This window comes from Bubalus bubalis, chromosome 4, assembly GCF_019923935.1.
Source record: "Bubalus bubalis isolate 160015118507 breed Murrah chromosome 4, NDDB_SH_1, whole genome shotgun sequence".
NCBI lineage: Eukaryota > Metazoa > Chordata > Mammalia > Artiodactyla > Bovidae > Bubalus > Bubalus bubalis.
In genome coordinates this window covers 144,746,679-144,769,211 of record NC_059160.1, presented here as the reverse complement: position 1 = coordinate 144,769,211, position 22,533 = coordinate 144,746,679, and the positions used below count along the sequence as shown (strand labels likewise).

The window sequence follows — 22,533 nt, the reverse complement described above, 5'->3', positions numbered from 1 at the left end:
GCCTCTCCCTTAAATAAAGACTTGACTGAGAGACAAAACCCACACAATCATCTGTAGGCAGTGCTAGAAGCAGTACAATGCTGAAGAACAGTGGCAAGAGTGGACATCCTTGTCTTGTTCCTAATTTTAAGGTGAAATCATCCATCCAGTGCTTCCCCAGTAAGTATGGCATTAGCTGTGTGTTTTCCACAGATGCTTTTATAGGGTTGAAGGAGTTCCTTTATTCTTAAGTTTGTTGAGTTGTCTATCATAAAAGGTGCTCAGTTCAGTTCAGTTGCTCAGTTGTGTCTGACTCTGTGACCCCATGCACTGCAGCATGCCAGGCCTCCCAGTCCATCATTAACTCCCGGAGTTTACTCAAACATGTCCATTCAGTTAGTGATGCCATCCAACCATCTCATCATCTGCTGTCCCCTTCTCTTTCTGCCTTCAATCTTTCCCAGCATCAGGGTCTTTTCAAATGAGTCAGCTCTTCACATCAGGTGGCCAAAGTGTTGGAGTTTCAGCTTCAACATCAGTCCTTCCAGTGAACAACCAGAACTGATCTCCTTTAGGATGGACTGGTTGTATCTCCTTGCAGTCCCAGAGACTCTCAAGAGTCTTCTGCAACACCACAGTCCAAAAGCATCAATTCTTCAGCGCTCAGCTTTCTTTATAGTCCAACTCTCACATCCATACATGACTACTGGAAAAACCATAGCCTTGACTAGATGGAGCTTTGTGGGCAAAGTAATGTTTCTGCTTTTTAATATGCTGTCTAAGTTGGTCATAACTTTCCTTCCAGGGAGTAAGTGTCTTTTAATTTCATGGCTGCAATCACCATCTGCAGTGATTTTGGAGCCCAAAAAAATAAAGTCTGCCACTGTTTCCACTGTTTCCCCATCTATTTGCCATGAAGTGATGGGACTAGATGCCATGATCTTAGTTTTCTGAATGTTTGGCTTTAAGCCAACTTTTTTACTCTCCTCTTTCACTTTCATCAAGAGGCTCTTTATTTCTTCTTCACTTTCTGCCATAAGTGTGGTGTTATCTGCATATCTGAAGTTATTGATATTTCTCCTAGCAATCTTGATTCCAACTGGTGCTTCATTCAGCCCAGCATTTCACATGATGTACTCTGCATATAAGTTAAATAAGCAGGGTGACAATATACAGCCTTGACATACTCCTTTTCCTATTTGGAACCAGTCTGTTGTGCTAGAGTTTATCAAAAGTTTTGTCTGCACCTATTGAAATGAACATATGGTTTTTGTCCTTTGGTCAGGTCTTGGTTGAAAGGAAGAGGCTTACAGGAATCACAGCAAAAATATGTGACCTCAAGGAGAGAATAAAGAAAAGATATCAGTCAGTTATCCTGGATAATTAGTCAGCATTATAGGAAGGGCTAAGCATCAAGGACTACAGTAATAATATGTTTATCTATATATTTCAGCATGATTAGAAATTTTTACAAGCTGGCTAATACCTTTCTTCATCTACCAAGATAAAATGTAAGACATTAAATAAAAATAAAAGCTGTCATCATTGCCCTCTTTGTAATATGTCACATAGTCTACAGACACTGTTTAACTGAATTCTCCTGTCAACCTATGAGGTAGGTACGATTTTTATCATCCTTTTACAGATAAAGAACTAGCGTCAAAGAGAGTAAGAAACTGGCCTTGGGCCTCCCAGCTTCAAAGCAGTGGAGCCAGGATTCAAATTCATTCTTCATCCTTCTGCCTGCTGATTCTGAGCTCATACTTGACACACTGTCTGTGATGTGCAAAATACTCAGTTCTCACTGCTCCCTTTGAGGTCAGGTTGGACTGTGTTAATGATAACCACTTGTATTTACTGCATGTGTAAGTTGCTTCAGTCCTATCTGACTCTTTGCGACCCTATGGACTGTAGCCCGCCAGGCTCCTCTGTCCATGGGATTCTCCAGGCAAGAATACTGGAGTGGGTTGCCATGCCCTCCTCCAGGGATCTTTCTGACCCACAAATCGAACCCATGTCTCTTATGTCTCCTGCATTGGCAGGTGAGTTCCACTAGCACCACCCGAGGACTGTGTAAAGCCCTTTACATGTATGAACTCACCCAATCCTCGAGATTATTTCTGCCTGCCTGATACAGATGAGGAGCCTGGGGTTTAGGGAGGGTGGTGAGCACGCCCACATCACAGCACTAGGAAGCAGAGCCCCTTTGTCCGTCAGCCCCAAAGGGGTCCACATTCAGCCTTAGCCCCCAGCCCTGAGACTCTGGAGCACTCACTGCGGGTGCAGCTTGTACAGGGTGCCATCCACACCCACGGTGATCCTCATGTGCTCGAGTCCCTGGTCTTCCCTCCTCTTCTCCATGATGGCAGCCAGGCCAGCACCATAAAGCTGGGCCGCCCGCCGGGACACAGCACCGCACACCTCCTTCACCACGATGCTATCCTCACATGTGCTGTCCAGGCCAAGCTGCTGCAGGATCCTCCTGACCTGGAGGAGGGCCAGCCGGTCGCTGCCAGCAAGCAGAGCAGGATGTCAAGAGCCTATCGCTGGGCCCCTGGAACCTGCTGCCCAGGGCTCACAGTCCCCCATCCCTAGGTGCCTGAGCAGGAGAAGAAATGGTCCCAGCAAAGCCAAGGTTGGAGAAGAATGCCTCAGAAGCTGAGATTCAAGAAGGTCTGTCACCCCCAGGAAGTCCCATCATCTTTAAAGAATAAAGTATGAGCACATCATCTTTTCAGAATCAAAAGTGGATCTTTTTTTTTATTATTTACTTGGCTGCACTGGGTTTTAGTTGCAGCATGTGGAATCTATCTTCCTGACCAGGGATGGAACCCAGGCTCTTTGCACTGGGAGCACAGAGGCTTAGCCACCAGACCACCAGGGAAGTCCCAGAAGAGGATCATTTTTTAACCTAACCTAACTCTTCTGTAACCATTTAGGAATCCAGGGGCCCAGACAGGCTTCTGGCTCCTCAGCTGGGTGCTGTGGTACTGATGTAGCTGGAGAGAGGGAGTAGCCCCAGGAGGCAACCCTCTGCCTAGCCAGGCTCTTACTCTCTATTTTTATATTTCAAATCTGCTGGAGCCTGGTGAGACAGCATCATGTCCCAATATAGGGGCTTTAAAGTCGAGCAGGTGAAACTGATCATGAGTCACCTTTCAATCTGAGACAAGAACTTGGTTTCAAAGATGCCCCTGGTCCGGAGACGTTCTGAAATCTGGCCGCGGAAGAGGAGACCCTGTTTGGTCAAGTCAATCAGGATCTGCCGCACGATTTCCCCCAGGTACATCCCACTGGTCATTTTCTCGTATCTGTTGAGGGAAAGAGAGATAAGGTGGGTGAGAGCAGGAAAATCAGTGCTGGTGAGTGGTTCGCAAAAGGATCACATGTCAGAGCGTGGAAGGCGTGCCACTGGCATCCACTAGCTGCCTGGCTCACAGTGGGGTGGAGTGGGCAGCAGGCCCAGAGAAGCGCATGCAGGAGACAGTATGATGTGGGAAGGCCGGGCTTTGGAGACATGTTGAGTAGAAGTTAAGTTCCAGCTCGCCACACATTAGCTGCATGACCTGAGTAAGGACTATAAACCATCATTTATGAAACCAGGAGCAAAGCACTGACCCCACAAGACTGTTGGGAGCCAAGCATCTGGTGCACAGTAGACACTAAGCTAAAATAAGTCCATTTTCTGGCCCCCAAGCTAGTTTACCTTGGCTTTGTATTTGAAGAAATCGTCTCCACTAGAGCTTCTGCTCCATGAGGTAACACATTTGAACTGTATACACACACCAAATGTGGTCCAAAATGTGAGCTCCCTTCCTTCTTCCTACCAGGCTGTGAGCTCCATGATGGAAGGTGCAAGAGAAAAAGAAGCTCTACAATCAACAGGCACTGACCAGGCACTCTGCCCAGGTACGTCTGACAGTATTAATAACAGTGAGGTGGAGCTGGACTCCCACTGCCTGCAGGGTCAAATGAAAATCCGAGTGTGCCTGAGGCTTACATGCTGGACTTGCGTTCTCTTAACTGCTCAGGATTTCATCAGTCTAAGGAACCAACACTTAGACAAACAATGGGGACAGCAAAGTAAATCCAAGTATATTGCCCCCTAACACTCTTCACTCCAGAAATGAGAACCTCCAATGGATTCAGACACAAAACTTGGATGCCCCAACTTGGAATTCAGGTCCCTTGTGATTTTGGCCCCTGGTTCAGCTGGGCTTACGGTAACTTGCCTGCCTCCCAGCTACAAAGACTAGTGCCAAAGGAAGATGTGCGGCCACCAGGGCTGATCTTGGTCTTGTCAAGCCTCTTCCTACTGAGTGTTCTCAGTTCAATAGTCAGCAAGGCATCTATGACCCAGGTATCCCATCACATTTCCTAGCTCAACTTTTCCACTTGGATATTGTCTCACAGTAAATCTATATTTTCATCTTATTTTATATAGAAAGACACTGAGCTTAGTCGTGACAAAGACCACATGGCCTGAGAGTAAAACATTACTCTCTGATCCTTTACAGAAAAAGTATGCCAACCCCTATGGAAATTGATGGGCCCAGGCTAATAATCAGTTCCCCCCATGCTAGCTCTACCCCTTTCTCTCCTACTAAAGAAGCTATATGAGAATGCAAATGAAAATGTACTCTGTTTTGTGTTTGTTCTTTTTAAACCATTCATTGTTTTCAGTGTTTTTAGTATGGTTAGCAATTAGAATAACCCTTACAAGTGACTGTGACCCATGCTGGGACATGATGTCATGGCTGAGAACCAGGATTCCCATCCTTCACTTGCAGTTACTTCCCCAATCCCAGAACCACAGAGGTCAGCAACGTGGCAGCCTGCTCTTGAAAGACTGAGGATGTCGACCTCTAAACAGGACTTAGTAGAAACCCACCTTGAGAGGCCCACCATGCCCCTGCCGTGTGACATCAAGGCCACGGTGAATAGATTCCTGACAACCTTGGCCTCATTTCCAAAGCCACCACTAGACCCTATGGTAACCTTATGGTAATTAGAAAAAGGCACACCTTCTGTTTGTTGGAAACTGGTCAAAAATTTTGCTGCTGCTGTGTCCATGCTCTAGTTGTGTCAGACTCTTTGTGACCCCATGGGCTGTAGCCTGCCAGGTTCCTCTGTCCATGGGATTTCCCAGGCAAGAATGCTGGAAGGGGTTGCCATTTCCGTCTCTAGGGAATCTTCCTGACCCAGGGATAGAACCTGTGTCTCTTGCGTCTCTTGCATTGCACGAGGATTCTTTACCACTGGGCCGTCTTTGCTTTTGCTCAAATTAGACACTTCACTGACATCTGACGAGTTGTCATAAATATACAAACTATACAAATATCTGTAATATGAAAAGGGCACCCCCATAGATCTGCTGAAGTTGGACGACCTACAGAAATGGACACACACCCCCTTCTCACCTCTGTTTGCCAGGATTCAAGGACCCCTCATCCACCTCCTTGTCATATTGGGTCTGGATATCATCTAAGCAGCCATTATCTCCAAATCCTCCCCACTCGGTATTAATGCACATCTTCCCTTCATCCCCTTCTACCAGTTCAATGTTTCTCATCTCCTCCATGTAGCACATGTTGCTGCCTGTTCCTAGAAGGAATCACGAAGGGACTTTAGTCTTCAGAAGACACCACTAGGTCTTAAAGAGCCAGCAGGGTACAGCAGATAGGAATTTAGGTTTGGAGTCAGATACAACTGGGTGTGGACTTCAGCTTTATATTTATAGTTGGGTGACTACAGGCAAGTATTTCATCTTTCATAGATCCAATTTCTTCATCTGTAAAAAGGAACTAAAACCTGCCTTACAGATTTGTTATCAAAAAAAAAAAATTAGATGATGTCTGTAAGTTTCCTCCACATAGAATTTGTACCTGTGATACCATTATCCTCCTCCTCACCCTCCTCATTATTGATAATCCATAGGCACACAAAGTGAGCTCCAAGTAGTCACAGAGTTAGCAGAGCTGGAAGGTACCATGAGGAACCATCTAGTCTTGGATAAGCAGACACTTGGTGTCTGAAAGCCACCCTCTTCTCCTTTGTCCATGACCTGGTCTGAGAACTATTCTCAAGACAACAGTCCAGGTAATTATCATCTTCAATCAAACAAATCTCACCTCTTTGACCTCCCAGATCTAGCCCAATCCTTCCCATGGATGAGGAAGCTCAAGTCCAGACAGAATAAGCAACCTGCCCAAGGTCACAAAGCAGGCAAGGTTTAGAGTGAGATGAAACCTCTCCTTGGCACTGAAGACACCTCAGTATATCCCCATCTCCTTGTGCTATGTACTACTTACCCTCAGGAAACCCAGACAACCAGCTGGAACAACTTGCTCAGATTCTGTGATTACTTAACCAGTGCCTGCCACTTGGAATGCCCACTGCCCCTGTCTCCACATGTTCAAATGCCACCTGTCCCCTCACCACTTACAGTCATTCCCCTGGAATCTACCCTTGCCCTTAATCACCACCAGACTTTTCCAGAAGACTCCTAAAATGCCTATATCATACCTTGGGCCACTCCCTGCTCCTCTCCTAGGTTTCTTTTCAACTCTTCCCCATCCTGTGCACCTTCTGACAGCCAGAAGAGGTCAGAGAACAGATGAGGTACAAGTTGGAGCTGGAAGGAAAATCTAGCTCTCTCAGCTCCAGGCCAACCAACATGATCCAACTGTGGTCTCCCTCCACCCAGTAAAATCTGCCCCAAGGCCCAAATGTGAAAGCTCCCTCTTTCTATGTTATTCTCCTTCCTCAACAGAAAGGACAACCTTGGCTTAGAACTCTTAGGGGAAAAGATATTAAGTAAAGACTTGGGAATTAGAAGACCTGAAATCCCAATCTTAACTTCATCTCAGGCATGGACAAAGCTGGCTTCAGAGCCCCTGTGTAATGGAACAATGGCCCCCTGTCCCTCAGTATGTTAAAAGGTAACTTCCAAAGGATCAGATGGGAGCAGGCCAATGGGACATGCCTGATCACTTACCTGCAATCAGGCCAACCTCACAATTACTGTCTTCATAGCCACAGGTCATCATGGTTCCCACTGTGTCATTCACAACTGCAACTATGTCCAGGTCAAATTCCTGAAAAGGAAGAGAGCTCTGCTGTAAGTAGGATGTGCAGGCCAGTCTCAAGAGGGGCACATCAGACTGAAGTGGGCAGAGGCCAGAGTTGCAGGGCTGGTGTCTGATGACACAGCACAGGGGCCTTGGGGAAGGACAGGTCAGGTATGAGCTTCAACACCATATCATACATTTCTCCTCTTGATGGCCTCCCTGAGCATATCCACCACATCTTCCCCTTCACAGTCAGTAGCTTTGAAGCCTTTGGTCCACTCAATGAGTGTTCCCTGAAAGAAAGGAAGGCAAATTCATTTGAGCAATAGTTTGCTGGAACCACTGCACAACCTCAGCATCAAACAGATGCAAGGGACCGCAGCTAACTGCTGGTCAAATGCTTTTGACTGTGCTTCCATTTGGATCCCTAACACTGGACCCAGAGGCATCATGAAGCATGATGCTCAGGCAAGGTCTACTGCTGAGCGGAATAATTGCAGAAATTTACATCAACTCATGTTCCCTGGCCATGACTGCACAGAACAAAGACCACTTCTGATTTATCCAATCAATCACATCTTCATGATCAAAGATAAAGCTACAAAATGTTCATCAAAGCATTGTTTCACAGGAAAAATGGGTGACTAAGGCGGCAAAGAATCTGCCTGCAATGCAAGAGATGTGGGTTTGATCCCTGGGTTGGGAGGATCCCCTGGAGAAGGGAATGGCTACCCACTCCAGTATTCTTGCCTGGAAAATTCCACAGATGGAGGAGCCTGGCGGGCTATAGTCCATGGGGTCGCAAAGAGTCAGACACAACTGAGCAACTAACACACACACACACACACTTTCTGTCTTTCCAACAATATGGATCTATCATTGTATATAAATATAGGAAATGCTCTATAGCCACAAAAATATAATCCTTTAAGAGAATGTTAGCCATTAGAGGAAGATGTTTACCATACACTGTTAAGTGAACTCACATTAAACAAATACAGATGATGAATTATTCTATTATTCTTTTAAAAACCACACACACACACACTCAAATCTGGAAAAAGGTCTGGAACAATGCATACACCAGAGGGTTGACGGTGGTTCTCTTTGGGTGTAAGATTATAGGTACCTTTCAGTCTCTCCTTTTTGCTTGTCCATATTTTCTAATTTTCCTAAAATCAATATGTCTAACTTTTTATACTACCAAGGAAAAGTATTTCTAATTTTTAAAAAGATGGTTACACTGTTAGCCAGAAGCAAGAGTTATCTAGCTTCAAACTCCACACCCTAAAGCTGGGGGTGGGTGAGTGCAGGGAAAGCTGGGGCGTCTAGGCCAGGAGAGCAGCTGGGATAGGAGAGATGGCCAGAAACTCTAATGGCAGCACCCCCAACCCCAGGGGATGAACGGCCACCTCACCCTGAGGCCCTCAGCTCCAGGCTCCCCCTTCTCTCCACAGTCCTTGGGAAGCTAAGCTTCCTTGCTCTTTTCCTGGTGAATATACGTAGAACCTTAGAGATTCAATTGATTCAGTTGAAAAATCTTTCTAATTAGTTACAGTTATACCAAATCATATTTTTTTAAGTCTCTCTGTTTTGAAAAACTACTGGTTACCAGAAGGAAGAGGGGTGAGGAGAGGGGCAAAATAGGTGAAAGGGATTTAAAGATATAAATTACTAGGTATAAAATAAATAAGTTACAAGGATGTAATGTACAGCAAGAGAATATAGTCAGTATTTTATAATAATTTTGTATGGAGTACAAACTATTACAATATCAAATTACTATGTTATATACCTGAAACTAATATAGTATTGTAAATCTATATTTCATTTATTACAAAACTAATATAGTATTGTAAAACTACATTTCATTTATTTTTAAAGAAAGTTTTTTTTTTTTTTTCTCCTCAGCCATTGGTGTCTTTGCTCCAAGCTCTCCCTTGGTCTCCCTTCCTTCTTAGTTATGTCTTCATGAACCTGTCAGAACTCCTGGGAGGGAGGCCTGGAGGCCCAGTGCCCCGAGTCAGGAGGAGCAGCTGTGTCCTGGTGCCTGTGGACCACTCAGGACCATGGACAGCAGCACGTGGCTTTTTTTTTTTTCCCCCCTCTACCCCCAATTTCCATTTCTATGTGTATTAATTTTTAATGGGAGCAGTAATACAAGAATGCATTACCTTTGCAAAAACTCAGTACTATTGATAACAACAAAGTCTCCTTTAACTCCCCATCCCCCTAAACATGGGAGGTAACCTCTATTGAAAGTTAAGTTATATCACTCAGTCGTGTCCGACTCTTTGCAACCCCATGGACTGTAGCCCACCAGGCTCCTCTGTCCATGGGATTTCCCAGGTAAGAATACTGGAGTGAGTTTCCATTTCCTTCTCCAGGGGATCTTCCTGACCCAGGGATCGAAACCATGTCTCCTGTGTCTCCTGCATTGTCAGGCAGGTTCTTTCCACTGAGCCACCTGTGAAGCCCTTGTTTTTCTCACTCAGTAATATATCTTTTATACCATTCCTGGTCAGTTAATATGGAAAATATTCCTCAAGTATAATTGCACAGAAATTTTTAAAATCCACAAAACATACCTATGAGTACTATTTTAATCCCTACTTTTCAAATAAGGAGGTAAAAGGTGCAGAGAGGTTAAGTAATTCACCCAAGGTCATACAGCCAGTAAGTGTGGAGAAGCCAAGATGCAAATTGAGCCAATGTGGTTCCAGATCCATGCTCTCAAACTATTGCACTCTGTTGGCCTCCTGGGTAGGTAATGTCTGTGAAGCATTTAGTACAGCATCAGGCACCAAACAAGCACTACATATGTGTTTGTTAAATAAAAATCCAGTAATCTCATATGAGTGATATGCTGTATTTAGTCATTTTCCATTTTAGGGGAAATGCAAATTTATTTCCATTTTTTATTTAGTCATTTTCCATTGCCAGGCATTTGGGTTATTTCTCATTTTTCATTATTAAAAAGTGATGGTGTAGTGAACATCCTTGTTCATTAATCTTGAGAAATGGATCTTATGGCTCTGAGCATTCTAGCATTTTTAATTTTGAGAGATCTAGCCATATTACCAGATAATTTCACCTTCTGAACCCCTCTCTTCCTGTTCTCTGAATGATTAGGAGTGGGAGGTAAGCCTGGTGAGTGGGTTTTCATGGCATTCTCAGAGTCCTGGAGAGTTCTGTTTTAGTTGGTTTTGCAACTGCTGATTGGATGAGACTGTATGCCTCAATTTCCTCATATGAAAAACAGGATAGAAAATAAAATAAAATGCACAGAACAAGGGTAGGTACTATTTCTTTATTTTTTTGTATTAATTATATATATATATATATATAAGTATACTGTGCATTATAGCCGAAATGGTCCAAAGACACTGGGTTCTAGGTCCTGAGAGCAAAGTGCAAGAACCTGGGCTCTCAGGCCAGTGTCCTGGACTGACCCCTCCATCACTGTTTGTAGACATGGTAACCTGGACAACTTAACTTCTCTGTGCCTCTGTTTTTCTTAACTACAAAATGGTGATTAAAAATAGCATGTAAATATACAATAAAATATCATTCAACTTTAAAAAGGAATGGAATTCTATGTGAATCACCCTTGAGAACATTATGCTAAATGAAATAAGCCAGTCACAAAATGACAAATACTGTTATGATTCTACTTAGATGAGGTACCTAAGATAGTCAAATTCATAGAGACAGAAAGTAAAATAAAGGCTATCAGGAGAAGGGCAAATGGAGAGAGACTGTTTAATGAATATAGAGTTTCAGTTTGGGAAGATGAAAGACTTCAGAAGATGGATAGTGGTGAAAGTTCACAACAATGTGATATATAGAGTTTCAGTTTATGCCACAGCACACCTGCACTTTTTAAGTGTACCAATGTACACTTAAAAACAGCCAAAATGGTCAATGTTATCTAAAATTTTACCACAATAAAAGATGGTAAAATAAAACAAAAATAATGTGTACATCATGGAGACACTGACTGGATCAAACAGAGTCTTAAATCTTCGGTGCCATTCTTCTTATCGTCATGAGCTCTCTGGCTGCCTTGCTGTGCTGACCAGGGTTCTCTCTGTAAATTGAAAGTGCTGTTCTGCTTTTACACCAGATCAGATAGCTTGACTGACATAAGCCTCTTAGAGAGCAAGAGGGTACTCTGTTCTCCTTGAGCAGGTGAACGGTGCTTTTATCCAAGAAAAGTCATGTGATACATGTTTCTACATTATTATGAACAATTTATTAAAATCATCATCCATGAAGTTCTTCAGTGTCAACAAAATATGTGTCAATATGATCAATGTCTCCTGAGAGTCTAACATCAGGAAAGAAATGCATTTCTTCAGAAGCACTGGTAAGCTTTTGTTCATCAGACAATAAAAGCCTTACAACCTACTGTGTTTCCCTGTTTACAATGACCACCCAGGAAGACACATGTAATATTACACACTAAGAGTTTTATAATTTGCCTTAACTGGTCATTCCCTCTTATCTCTTGATAATATGACTTGACCTCTCTTTTAACAGTAATTTTATCCATGTGTCTTTTTATACGACTTGAAAGCATCTTGCAAACTTCAATCCATAATACAGTAATAGTGAAAATGGAACACAGTAAATACAAAAAATTAATAGTCTAAATTCTTGATCATGTCTCCCCAGCTGTCCTGAACCTGAGACCCCTAAATAAAGTGAACAGTGACTCAGAGCTGCCTTGAGACTCCCCAGGTGCAGGAGGGAGGCCCGCCAGGCTGGACCGTCTTACCTTGTCAATGCTCGCCTGCCTGCAGGGAAATGAGAACGTGAAGCCCAAAGGCAGCTGGGCTCCCTTGAGGCCCATGTAGTCCAGGAAGTCTGCAATGCACTGCACGATGTGGTCAAACAGCTGCAGGGAGAGAGAGAGCAGCAGTCATGCTGGACCTGCAGTGTACGGGGTGGATGGCAGGCTGGCCCCCCGGAGGGTGAACCGCCGGCCGGCAGTTACCTCCTCGCCCGTGCCCTGCATGATCTCCAGGGGGATGGCGAAGATCTTGTTGTACATCCGCACTGACCGTCGTCCACTTCTGATCTTTACCAGGAGGACCCGGAAGTTGGTTCCCCCCAGATCCAGGGCGAGGAACTTTCCTTTCTCTGTGGTAGAGGAAGTGAGGGTGGCGTTCCACCAGCATGCACTAAGCAGGGCCTCGTGTGCAGGCATTGGAGGAAGAAGAGATGCCGAAAGAGAGCAGGCCTAGAGCTTGTTGGCCTGAGGTTCGGGGGCCAAAGGGGTGTGCTGGTCAGCAAGCATGGTGTCAGAGCCCTGGGCGGGCATCCTGAGCCCATCTGAGGCCAGCTTGCTTTCCTTGGTGCCTGCTAACAGCCACACATGATACTTATACTCAAGGAACCTCTGAGGGTGAATCCAGGTCAGGCTACCTGACTACAGTGGACTCAAGAAGGTGCTTCCATTCTGTCTGCAGGGCCTAGAGGAACTGCTCATCCCAAGCCTGAAATGATCTCTGTCCCGCTCTTCCCATCTCTGGATTCCCACCCCCCACCAGACTTATAAGAAACCATATCAAGTCCAACACCCATTACTATCCAGGGCAGTGCCTCTTGCTTCTCTGACATTTCAGAGCATCATAGTCTGTTTTGTGTGATCCCTCCTCTCGCTGACTGCCTCATTCACTCTGTTCTAATCACACTGGTCATTTTACTGTTCCTTGAATTTGCCAAAGCCCTTGCCCCTGGCCAATTCTCTTACCCCTGACTCTGCTCTATTTGTCCTCATAGCCCTTTATGACATGGCATCATCTGGTGTTTATTTGCTTACTGTCTTACTGTCTGTCAGCCCAACAGAACAAAGGTTCCATAAAGGCAGGGACTGTGTTTCCTTTACTGCTCCGTCTCTGTGCCCACAACAGAGCCTGACCTATAGGAGGTACTTAATGAAACTTTGAGGAATGGAGGCAAAAGGAAAAAAGAGATGAAAGAATGAATAATTGAATAGTGTCTTTTCCTGCTCTCATTTTCTCCCCCAAGTAGACTTGAAGGATACTGGCCCTAGAAAAGATCTTTGTTGTTGAGAGACTCCAAGTACAGCTGTGTAACCCTAAGTATGTCACTTAACTTCTCTGAGTCTCCGTTTTGGCATCCATAAAATGGGAATTATTCTCTCTTTACATAACATACAGAGTGGTTGTGAGCACAAAGTGAAACTAAAGAGTCAAATGCAAATTAAAGAGATGAAGCATTTTACAAAGATCAGTATATCTCGGTGAGATTCACGAGATGCAAAGAGATGGAGTTACTTGTCTAAAGAACTGACTTCACTGTTGTGAAGCTCCTGTCAGCTGAGCACAGAGGACCAGGAAAAGGATCAAGTATCAGAAAGTCAGGGGCAGAAAATGAAGAGAGGGGAGAGGAATATAGCCAAGCCCCAGGAGAGAAGAAAGCCAGAGGAAAGGGCAGAAGACAAGCCAGACACGCCACGTGTCCAGATGGTAGCTCCCGGGGACAGCATCTGGGTCTTCACACACATGGAACCTAACTTAGGTATTCTTCACTGCCAGTGCCCTGGATCAACCAAAGAACAAATTCAACAGAGTACTCTCCCTCCCTCCATTATAGAGACGAACACAAGGCTCTTGAAACAAAGATCCTAACTGGGTTTAAGGAGCTTGGATGGAGCTCCGGTGGCCCATCAGAGAAGGGAGCGGTGCAGGGCCCACCTGTGCCATCCGGCATCCCACAGACGTAGGTGGGCAGCATCTTAACTGTGGCCAGAGGGTGGGTATCCTTCTTCAGCCCGTACTCGAACTCCACCCGCATCTTGTTCCGAATGCCCACAAGTTGTTCTCGGGTCAGCCGGAACAGAGCCAGCACCTTATCAATCTGCTTCTGCTGGGCCTGCAGCCGGGAGGCCACTGCGGTCACCATGGCAGCCCCCTTGGTGCTGCCACTCTCTGACAGGAGGAAGCGGACATCACAGTTCGGGACCAGTTTCCTCACCACCTTGTGCAGGCGTTTCGGGTATCTGAAGGCAGGGGTGATGACAAAATATGTAAAAACCATAAAGGCCCAGGCCCAGCCAATAGAAACAGATACAGGTGGAGCAGTGGGACAGCATCCTGGGGAGCCCTGCTGGGCCAAGGCTCACCGCTTTAGTTGCTGGATGGAGGGAGACGATGGGGATGACTAGGGTAGGGTCCAGGTCATCTGAGGGAGTGGAAGGGACCCCTGGAAGCCTCAAAGAAGTGGTTATTTTATCACTAATATTACAACTAGTAGGGCATATCCATACATAATATATGGGCTTCCGTGGTGACTCAGCAGTAAAGAATCTGCCTGCAATGCAGGAGCTGCAGGAGCTGCAGGTTCAATTCCCAAGTCAGGAAGATCCCCTAGAGGAAGGCATGACAACCCCTCCAGTATTCTTGCTTGGAGAATTCCATGGACAGGGGAGCCCGGTGGGCTACAGTCCATAGGATTGCAAAGAGTCAGACACAATTGAAGCAATTTAGCCTGCATACACTCATAATATATTGATTGAACATCATCTCTGCCCACAAGGAAAGGGTTTTTTCCCCAGCTCTTCCCAGGTGTACATGCCTGACTGAATTACACCTCTGTTAGTCAGAGGGGCTTTCATTCTCCCTACTTCTGTGTTTTCCTTCCGGTATCCTTCATGTGAACACGGCAAACTCTGCCATCCAGTTATTGCCCCATTTATAACTGGACATATCTTACTTTCCTATCTTAACATAGTGAGTATTCAATAATAGATAGATGAATATAGGGATAGATAGATGGATAAGCACATAGATGGATGGCCTTGGTAGTCAGGCTATTGGCTTTAGCAAAATAGTCCTTTAAGAATGATCCCCTAAAGCAGCCCTGCCAGCTAGATGAATGTAATCTCTGAATTCACCCTTTGCTCTATAATCTCAGAACCATAGAATATGGTTGGTTCTGGCAACCCAGAAAAGCAGCCTAGTTTAGAAAGAAAACTGGACTCTGCTCCAGGGGAGATTGCTTGCAGAGGGTGTGGGCCGGAGGCCAGCACTCACTGGGGGTGAATCTTGTAGAGCGTGCCGTCCATGCCCACCGTGGTCCGGAGCCGCGCCAGCTTCTTGTTCTCCCGGAGGCGTGTCAGGATGGCTGCCAGGGCGGCTGCACAGAGATTGGCCGAGCGGAAGGAGACGATGGTGCAGACGTGCTGGACCGCAATGCAGTCTGCATCCGACGGCTCCAGGCCCAAATCTGTCAGGATCTCTCTCGTATTGGCTAGGCCTTCTTTGTACCTGGCCAGGGGACAGGAATGAGAGGATCACACTGCCCCATCCCATGGGAATCCCCCTCAGAGAAAGTGTTCCCACCTCTCGGGACTGTGACCATAAACAGGCTGGCACATCATCATATAATAATAATGATGATTCAACAATGATCATGGCGGCCAACACTTTTGCTCACTCACTATGTGCCGGCTGCTAGTCTAAGGACTTGACATGTGTGTTAACTTAGTCCTCACAACAAACCTGGGGGGAGGACCGTCATTATCCTACTGTGCTGAAGAAGGATCTGAAGCACAGACAGGGTAGGTAACCTGTCCATAGGCACACGGCTGGTGAGTGCAAGGGTCAAGATTTGAACTCAGGCAGTTAGATTAAGGAGCCCACCCTTGTAAGCACCCTATACTGCACTGCCTTTCATAGAAACTCAGTCCCTGCCAAGCTCTGCATAAACAGACTCTGGAAGTCAGATGTCACCCTGCTGAGCTCAGAATCTAAGCTGATTGCAAAGCTCAGGGCAGTGCCAGGGTTTCTAACAGGATCTTGAGTCAACCGGGGCCAGTCAGCCTCAGCAGTCAGCTCCCTACTGCAGACCTTTGTGTGAGCTCTTCTCTCTAATCACCAAAGCCAAAGCCAAATGCAGTCCCTGACAGCAGCAGGTAGAGAAGATTATTGCTGTAGTGGGAATTCTTAACTTGGATTCCACGCTAGGGCCTTAATGGTTCCAAGGATGCTCTGATATTACGAGCAAAATTGTGTGCAAGTGTGTATTTTGGGGGTAAAGGGTCCAGAACTTAGACTCTCAAAGGGGTCTGCAACCCTAAAAAGGTTATATCACCAGTTTAGGGAGGAAAAAGGCAAAATAAGAAGGGGGTAAACCTCCAACAGCAGAAAACCTGGCTACTGAAACCAACCAGAAGCCACATGCGAGGCATGACAAGCACTGCTAATCCACCTGAAGCTGTGCACAGGTCTGAAATCGTCCCGGTGAAGAAGATCTGGTTCCTCCTATGCACCACTCCCATGAGCACACCATGCCTTGGCTGCCCACCCTACCCTCTTTAGAGTCAAGGTGGGAGGGACCCTGCCAGTAGCTCACCTCTCCATGGCAGCCACATGCCGTGTTTCAATCTTGCCCTTAATGTGAAGAGCAGAGGATTTCTCACCGCCAAACAGGAGGCCTGCCTTGGCCATCTTCAGCAAGATGAGCCTGACGAGTTCACCCAAGTATAGGCCGCTGATCATCTTTTCAAACCTACATTTTGGTGAACAGATAAGTAGCAGCAATGCCTTTGGTTATGCAACATTCCTTTCCCAAGCCCGTGAGCCATGGCCCATGGTCAGGAACACAAGTAGTGGAAAGGCCTCTTTCCGGGTCAGGAGGCCTCAGTCCTTGCCCCACCTTGAGGTGCCCCTCGGAGCCCACTGCAGCTCTCGGAGCTGCATTATCCCCGCGTATAAAAGAGGAACACTGAACTAGAGGAAACCTATGATTCTTTTCTGATCACAAAGTGCTTGAGTCCAAGAATCTTTATCTCAAATCACACTTGACTGTGGGGTGCCACTCTCAGATATAAGGAATCTCAACTTCAGAGAATTTAGGTACTTTCCCAAGATCACTAACCACAGCATGACAAATCCAAATTTGAAATTTTTTCCAACTCCTACACATTTCTGCCCAAGAGAAAAAGATGTTGCGTCTGTTAGTTGGGCTTAGATAGCCTCAGAGAGGTTCTACAATAATATGAGTAAAATAGATAACCAACAAGGACCTACTGTATAGAACAGGGAACTCTATCAATAGTCTGTAGTAATCTATATGGGAAAAAATCTGGAAAATAATGAATATATGTATATGTATAACTGAATCACTTTGTTGTACACCTGAAACTAACACTATAAATCAACCATACTCCAATAAAATTTTTAAACATAGTAATAAAATAAAATCTATAGGCACACACACAAAATAATATGGGTGAAATGTCCCACCACGTTACCCACATGTGGACTTTCAGTCTGCATACAAGAAGCAATTACTAACTGTTTCCCAAGTAAACTATTAAATATAATTTTTATTCTGCAAAAATAATAAAATACAAAATCAAGGACAACCAGTTTCCTAATCAACTTTATCTATTTCATTATAAAAAGTCTTAAAACACTGCAAAAATAGAAGACAATAGAAAGAAATCCCAGCTGAGCTTGGGATAGTGGAATTATGTTAAGTGAAATGAGTAGTGTGAGGATGCTAAAGTCCTCACAATGGACCCAGTTCCTTAGGCTGTGACTGTTCTGTGTCACCGGCAGAATGGGTGTGTGCTGGGGAACAAGTACATCAAAAGCAAAAATTGGTTCCTCAGATATTCACTTCTAGTGTTGAGTGGTTTCCAGGAGGTACTTAAAATGTTTATTCACCAGGACTTCTTGGGAAAATGGTTGATTCCATTGCTGGGACTGGGAAAGTACATGGTGAGCCTAGAACATCTTACTGTGCAAGAAAATAAGGAAGTACTTAAAGAGTGATGGGAACATGTCAAGAGCACTTAGGGACTAGCTTGAGCTTCCACTGGCTAAATCTGAAAAAAAAAAATTGATAGGAAGGAATGATAAAATAATGATAGGAAAAAATGATAACTCATTAAATTATAAAAGAATCCATATTAGTATAAGGAAGTAAGTGGAGGAGATAGCTCTTCCTTACAGTATTCCTTACAGTAGAATAGCAACTAATAACTTCAGAGGGAATGATGGATCTAGAAATTCATCAATGGACACTAAAACTAGAGAGTAAAAGTTTAATGAAACATAGGATAATTGCATAGTCTCGAAGTATCTCTTCACCAGATACTTATTCATTACAGAGGGAATAACCTTGTGGTGGAAAAACCTCTCGAACATTCCCTTAATCAAGTGATTTGAATTTGTGTCACCAGTAACTGAATAAATATTATACACTTCCAGATCTGATGCCCCGGGAAGGATACACACCCCTTGTGTGATAGTCCTGCTGAAAATGCACCACCTGAATCCAATCATGAGAAACGTCAGCTACAAGCTGAGAGACGTGCTGTGAAACACATGGTCTGTATTCTTGAAGACCACGAAAAGCAAAAATATATTACAGAAGATTGAAAGAGGCTAAAGAGATACGGCAGCAACATGTAATGTGTGATCCTGGACCTGGACAAGTTTTCTTTTTAAATAAAGGACATTAGTGGGGCAGCTGGTGAGTTTTGAGTAAGATCTATAAATTAGATATTAGAACTGATTAAATGCTAATGTTCTAATTTTGATAATTACACTTTGGTTATATAAGCGAATGCACTTGTTCTCAGGTAATACTCTGAAGTATTTAGGGGTGAAGGCATACTACATTTGCAATTGTAGTCTCAGATGGTTCAGAAAAATAATTTCATTCAGACATGTGTTTACACAGGTGTATGTTTTATACAGGTGTATATTGTGTGTGTCTGTGTATATACATATACACACAGATAGAATGTTACTATTTGGGAATTTGACTGAAAGTTGTACTATTCTCACTACTTTTCTATAAATTTGAAATTATTTTTTAAAATCGCATTTTTTCATTCAACAGACACTTTTTGTTTGTTTTTTAACAAACACTTAAAGCTGCAACAACGTGTAAAGACGCTGTGTGTAGAAAGGAAAGGAATTCCCAAGTGTGGCTGCCTTCAGGGAGCTTAGCATACAGTCAGAGCTGAGGCAGACCCTGAAGGCTTATACCACATGTGGGCGTGGGATGAGAGTGCAGGAAGTCTCCATGAGACCTGAGGCCGGGAGGGACTCACACCAGGTGCTTTGCGATGAGGCCTAGGAGAAAGTGAGGTGCAGGGGAGCCCTGAGACACAAATGAGGAATGTGTGCTTCCTCGGGCTGCACTGATTTGTTCTGTGACCATTCATTCCAATGGGCCAAAAGGGCAGGACTTGAGTCACCGGGTTCACAGCTGTAGCTCCCCTGCCTCTGGATTGAATTTGATCAGGGATATGACCTGGGACAAATCACTCAGTTTCTTTGGCTTCCCTTTCCTCATCTATCTGGTGAAACTGAAATATCAATACAAGCCTTGCCTCTTAAACTCCCTGTGATGGAGAACAAGCGACAGCTAAGGAGTCTCCCAGGTATGAAGCGTACCTGAGTGAGTGGACAGTCACCGGTGCCGATGCCCAGATTACAGCACAGGGTACTCACAGCTGCTTCCCGGGGTTAAGAGAGCCGAGGTCCAGCTCCCGGTCGAACTCGGTGCGGATGTCCTCCAGGGCCCCGTCGTCCCCGAAGGCCCCCCACTCGGTGTTGACGCACATCCTCCCCTCGTCGCCCTCCACCAGGTCGATGTTGCTCATGTCCTCCATGTAGCAGGCGTTGGTGCCGGTACCTGGACGAGGGAGCAGAGAGAAAACAAACAGACGCGAGGGCTCCCATCTGGGCAAAGACAGAGGAAGCCCTCAACCGCCCGAGAGTCCTCTGAAAGCACCACAAAGTGCTTTTGATCCACTCCCGGGGCTGGTTCTTGCTGAGGGAAGCAGCTTTGGCAAGCCCGGGAGTTCATGAGGAATAAAGCTGACATGTCAAGTCCACACTTGTCAGGGTGTTAATGGTGTGCTGTTATGAATGGAGTCAATTGTGAAGAAGTCCCTGATGAATATGTATGAAAGCTGACTGAGCACATTTACGGAGAGGAGGATGAGTAAACTGAATCTCATGTTTTTAAAAATTCACCGACTCACTAATATTTTTAATCCTTTCCCTGTGCTACTTAGCCTCTTCTCTATTTGATACTAAAAATATTCCTTACTCATAGCCTGCCACAAATTGTTCCTAGCATAAGCTACATCCTTATCTTTGACAGTGATGAGCTATCACATAAGAGAACAACATGCATTATTCAAACATAAATTCACTCCAAGGAAATGCCTCAAACACTTGAGTAGTGAGGAGTGGCTCTGCAGCCTGTTTGAGGCACAACCTGTTTGAGATATATTGGGATGATGGAAGCGTTCCAGCTGGACTGTGGTGATGATTAAAAAACTCTATAAATTCACTAAAATCACTAATTATTACCTAATTGAGAGGGTTTTTATGCTTCAAACCCTTTGCTTCAAAGGTAGTCTTTGTTTGGCCGTGACACATGGCATGTGGGATCTTAGTTGGCCAACCAGGGGCCAAACCTGTGCCCCCTGCAGTGGAAATGTGGGGTCTTAGCCACAGGATTACCAGGGAAGTCCCAATAAAGCTATTTTGTTGTTGTTGTTATTGTTGTTTTAATTTTAAGTATCTTTCCCTGGCTGATATTTAGTCTCAGGATTTTAAAGGCAACATGAGAAATAAGAGACGTAGGCAATCAGATTGTAATACAATATTCGGAAAAGGCTTTTCTCAGAAAAGTACAGACACTGGCACCCAGTTAGCAGGTTATCAGACAGAGTCAGTAAGACAGACACAGCCGACCGTGGCAGGTGCCATGCAGGGCAAGCGCCAGGCCCATTCTGAGGTGTGGGGCTCCAGAAACTGGAAGGCAAATCAAGACCCCAGATGTAAAGATCCTGCTCTTTGGGAAAGTCAGACTGAGGAGAGTGAGATGCAAATTAGGAAAAAACAAGTCAGAAAACTTTCCCCAATAGTAGTAAAGGAATAGGAGGGTTGAAGGGACATTTGAGAACAGCCTATAAATCCGGTCCATTTGGCCTTACTGACCCCACACAGCCCTTTTCATGGACCCCTCTGGGAGGGCCCCCTTCCAGCTCAGGTGTTGAGACCACCCACGAACACTCCCACTTTGCTGAGGCCTCCCTAGTCCTGCGCCACAAAACGCAGTGGCCTCTTGGCTGGCCTTAGCACCAGTAGTTGATTCTCTACACAGCAGCCAAACGAGCTTTTCCAAAATGCACACCCCACTTGTCCATCCACCACCCAAAGTCCTCTAGTGCCTTCTCTCCCGTGGGTTTAAAGTCAAAGACCTTCCAGGGACTGTGTCCCATGTCCTTGGTGATCTGCCCAGTCCCAGCCACTCTTTCTCACCCGAATGGCCTCACTCGCTTTGATTCACAACCATTCAGCCTTTTAGGGCTCCTCGAGCAGCCCAGACTCATTCCCCTCTCACAGGCCACAGGATTCACTTCCTCTCCATCTCTGCTTTGCTCCCTCCTCCTCATCACGGAGGTCCCTGCTCAAATGTCAGCCTTCAGTGAGGTCTCACCTCACAACCCCCCTGCCCTCCCTCTCAGTCACATCACCCTGGTTAATATTCCTCATCACACTAACCAGCTGAAATGTGATTTGTTTAGGCCTTTTTGGTCTCTCACCCACCTCTGCACTGAAAATTTCATGAGTACAGGAATCTCTGGGACTCTCACCATCAAGAATCCAACACAGAGCCCAAGGCCTAGCACACAATGGTCACTCAGTAAACACTTGTTGAATGAATGCGTGTATTAATTTTCTATCTCCCTATGTTGCTCCTTCTAAGTAGAAAACACCAATACTCTTCCCACAGAATTTACTCAGAGTTTCCTGAAACTAAGCCCCAAACCAGCCCCTTTCAAACCACCTCCAAAGAGCAAGGCAAATTGAGTTACCAATGATGACACCAACTTCGCAGTAGGGATCGTCATAGGCACACGTCATCATGGTCCCCACGGTGTCGTTGACCAAAGCCAGAATGTCCACATCTAAGTCCTGTTGGAACACAAGTCCCAGAGGGCATCAGTGTGTGGGAGAGAGGCACTATTTCCTTATTTTTCCCCATAGGGGAAGCAAAAGTAACAAAGGTGCCTGGTTGAGAGAATCACTAGATCCTGTCTTCTGGGATCTGTAAGAAAAAGGCCTTTGCCCCACAGCCGTTGTCTGCCTTCAGTCAAGATGTTCTGACTTTTCCTGCTGACCCCTAGATCCTACACACCTGTGACTCAAGATGAACTAGCAAAACAGGAAAGAACTGTTAGGGAAATTAAAATGGAGGTAGTCTTGTTCAAGATTCAAAATTAGGGGAGCAGGCCTCTGACTGACTTCCGACCTTGGCAGAACTACATGTCTGCTTGCAAGCACACTGGTGGTTACCAGCAAGTCAAGTGGCACTTTAGATAAGAAAAGGAGTGGGTCTTGGACTTTCTTAAGCCCCTGGAGACCTCGCTAGTACCCCAGGGTCTAAGGAATCTTAAGATTCACAAGTTGAA

The 22,533-nt window shown here is 45.2% G+C and overlaps 1 protein-coding gene across 1 annotated transcript in view; it reads right to left on the bottom strand.

Moving 5' to 3' along the window:
- HKDC1 (hexokinase domain containing 1) overlaps positions 1–22,533 on the bottom strand; it is a 41,638-nt gene that overhangs the window by 2,278 nt on the left and 16,827 nt on the right. Inside the window, exons 6-17 of the mRNA XM_006060318.4 lie at positions 21,937–22,036; positions 19,553–19,736; positions 16,434–16,589; positions 15,113–15,346; positions 13,775–14,079; positions 12,049–12,194; positions 11,830–11,949; positions 7,247–7,342; positions 6,977–7,076; positions 5,400–5,583; positions 3,135–3,290; positions 2,255–2,488 (exon numbers count right to left, since the gene is read on the bottom strand). Coding sequence (XP_006060380.3) covers positions 2,255–2,488; positions 3,135–3,290; positions 5,400–5,583; positions 6,977–7,076; positions 7,247–7,342; positions 11,830–11,949; positions 12,049–12,194; positions 13,775–14,079; positions 15,113–15,346; positions 16,434–16,589; positions 19,553–19,736; positions 21,937–22,036 — 2,015 coding nt within the window. The remainder of the gene's footprint in view (positions 1–2,254; positions 2,489–3,134; positions 3,291–5,399; positions 5,584–6,976; positions 7,077–7,246; positions 7,343–11,829; positions 11,950–12,048; positions 12,195–13,774; positions 14,080–15,112; positions 15,347–16,433; positions 16,590–19,552; positions 19,737–21,936; positions 22,037–22,533) is intronic.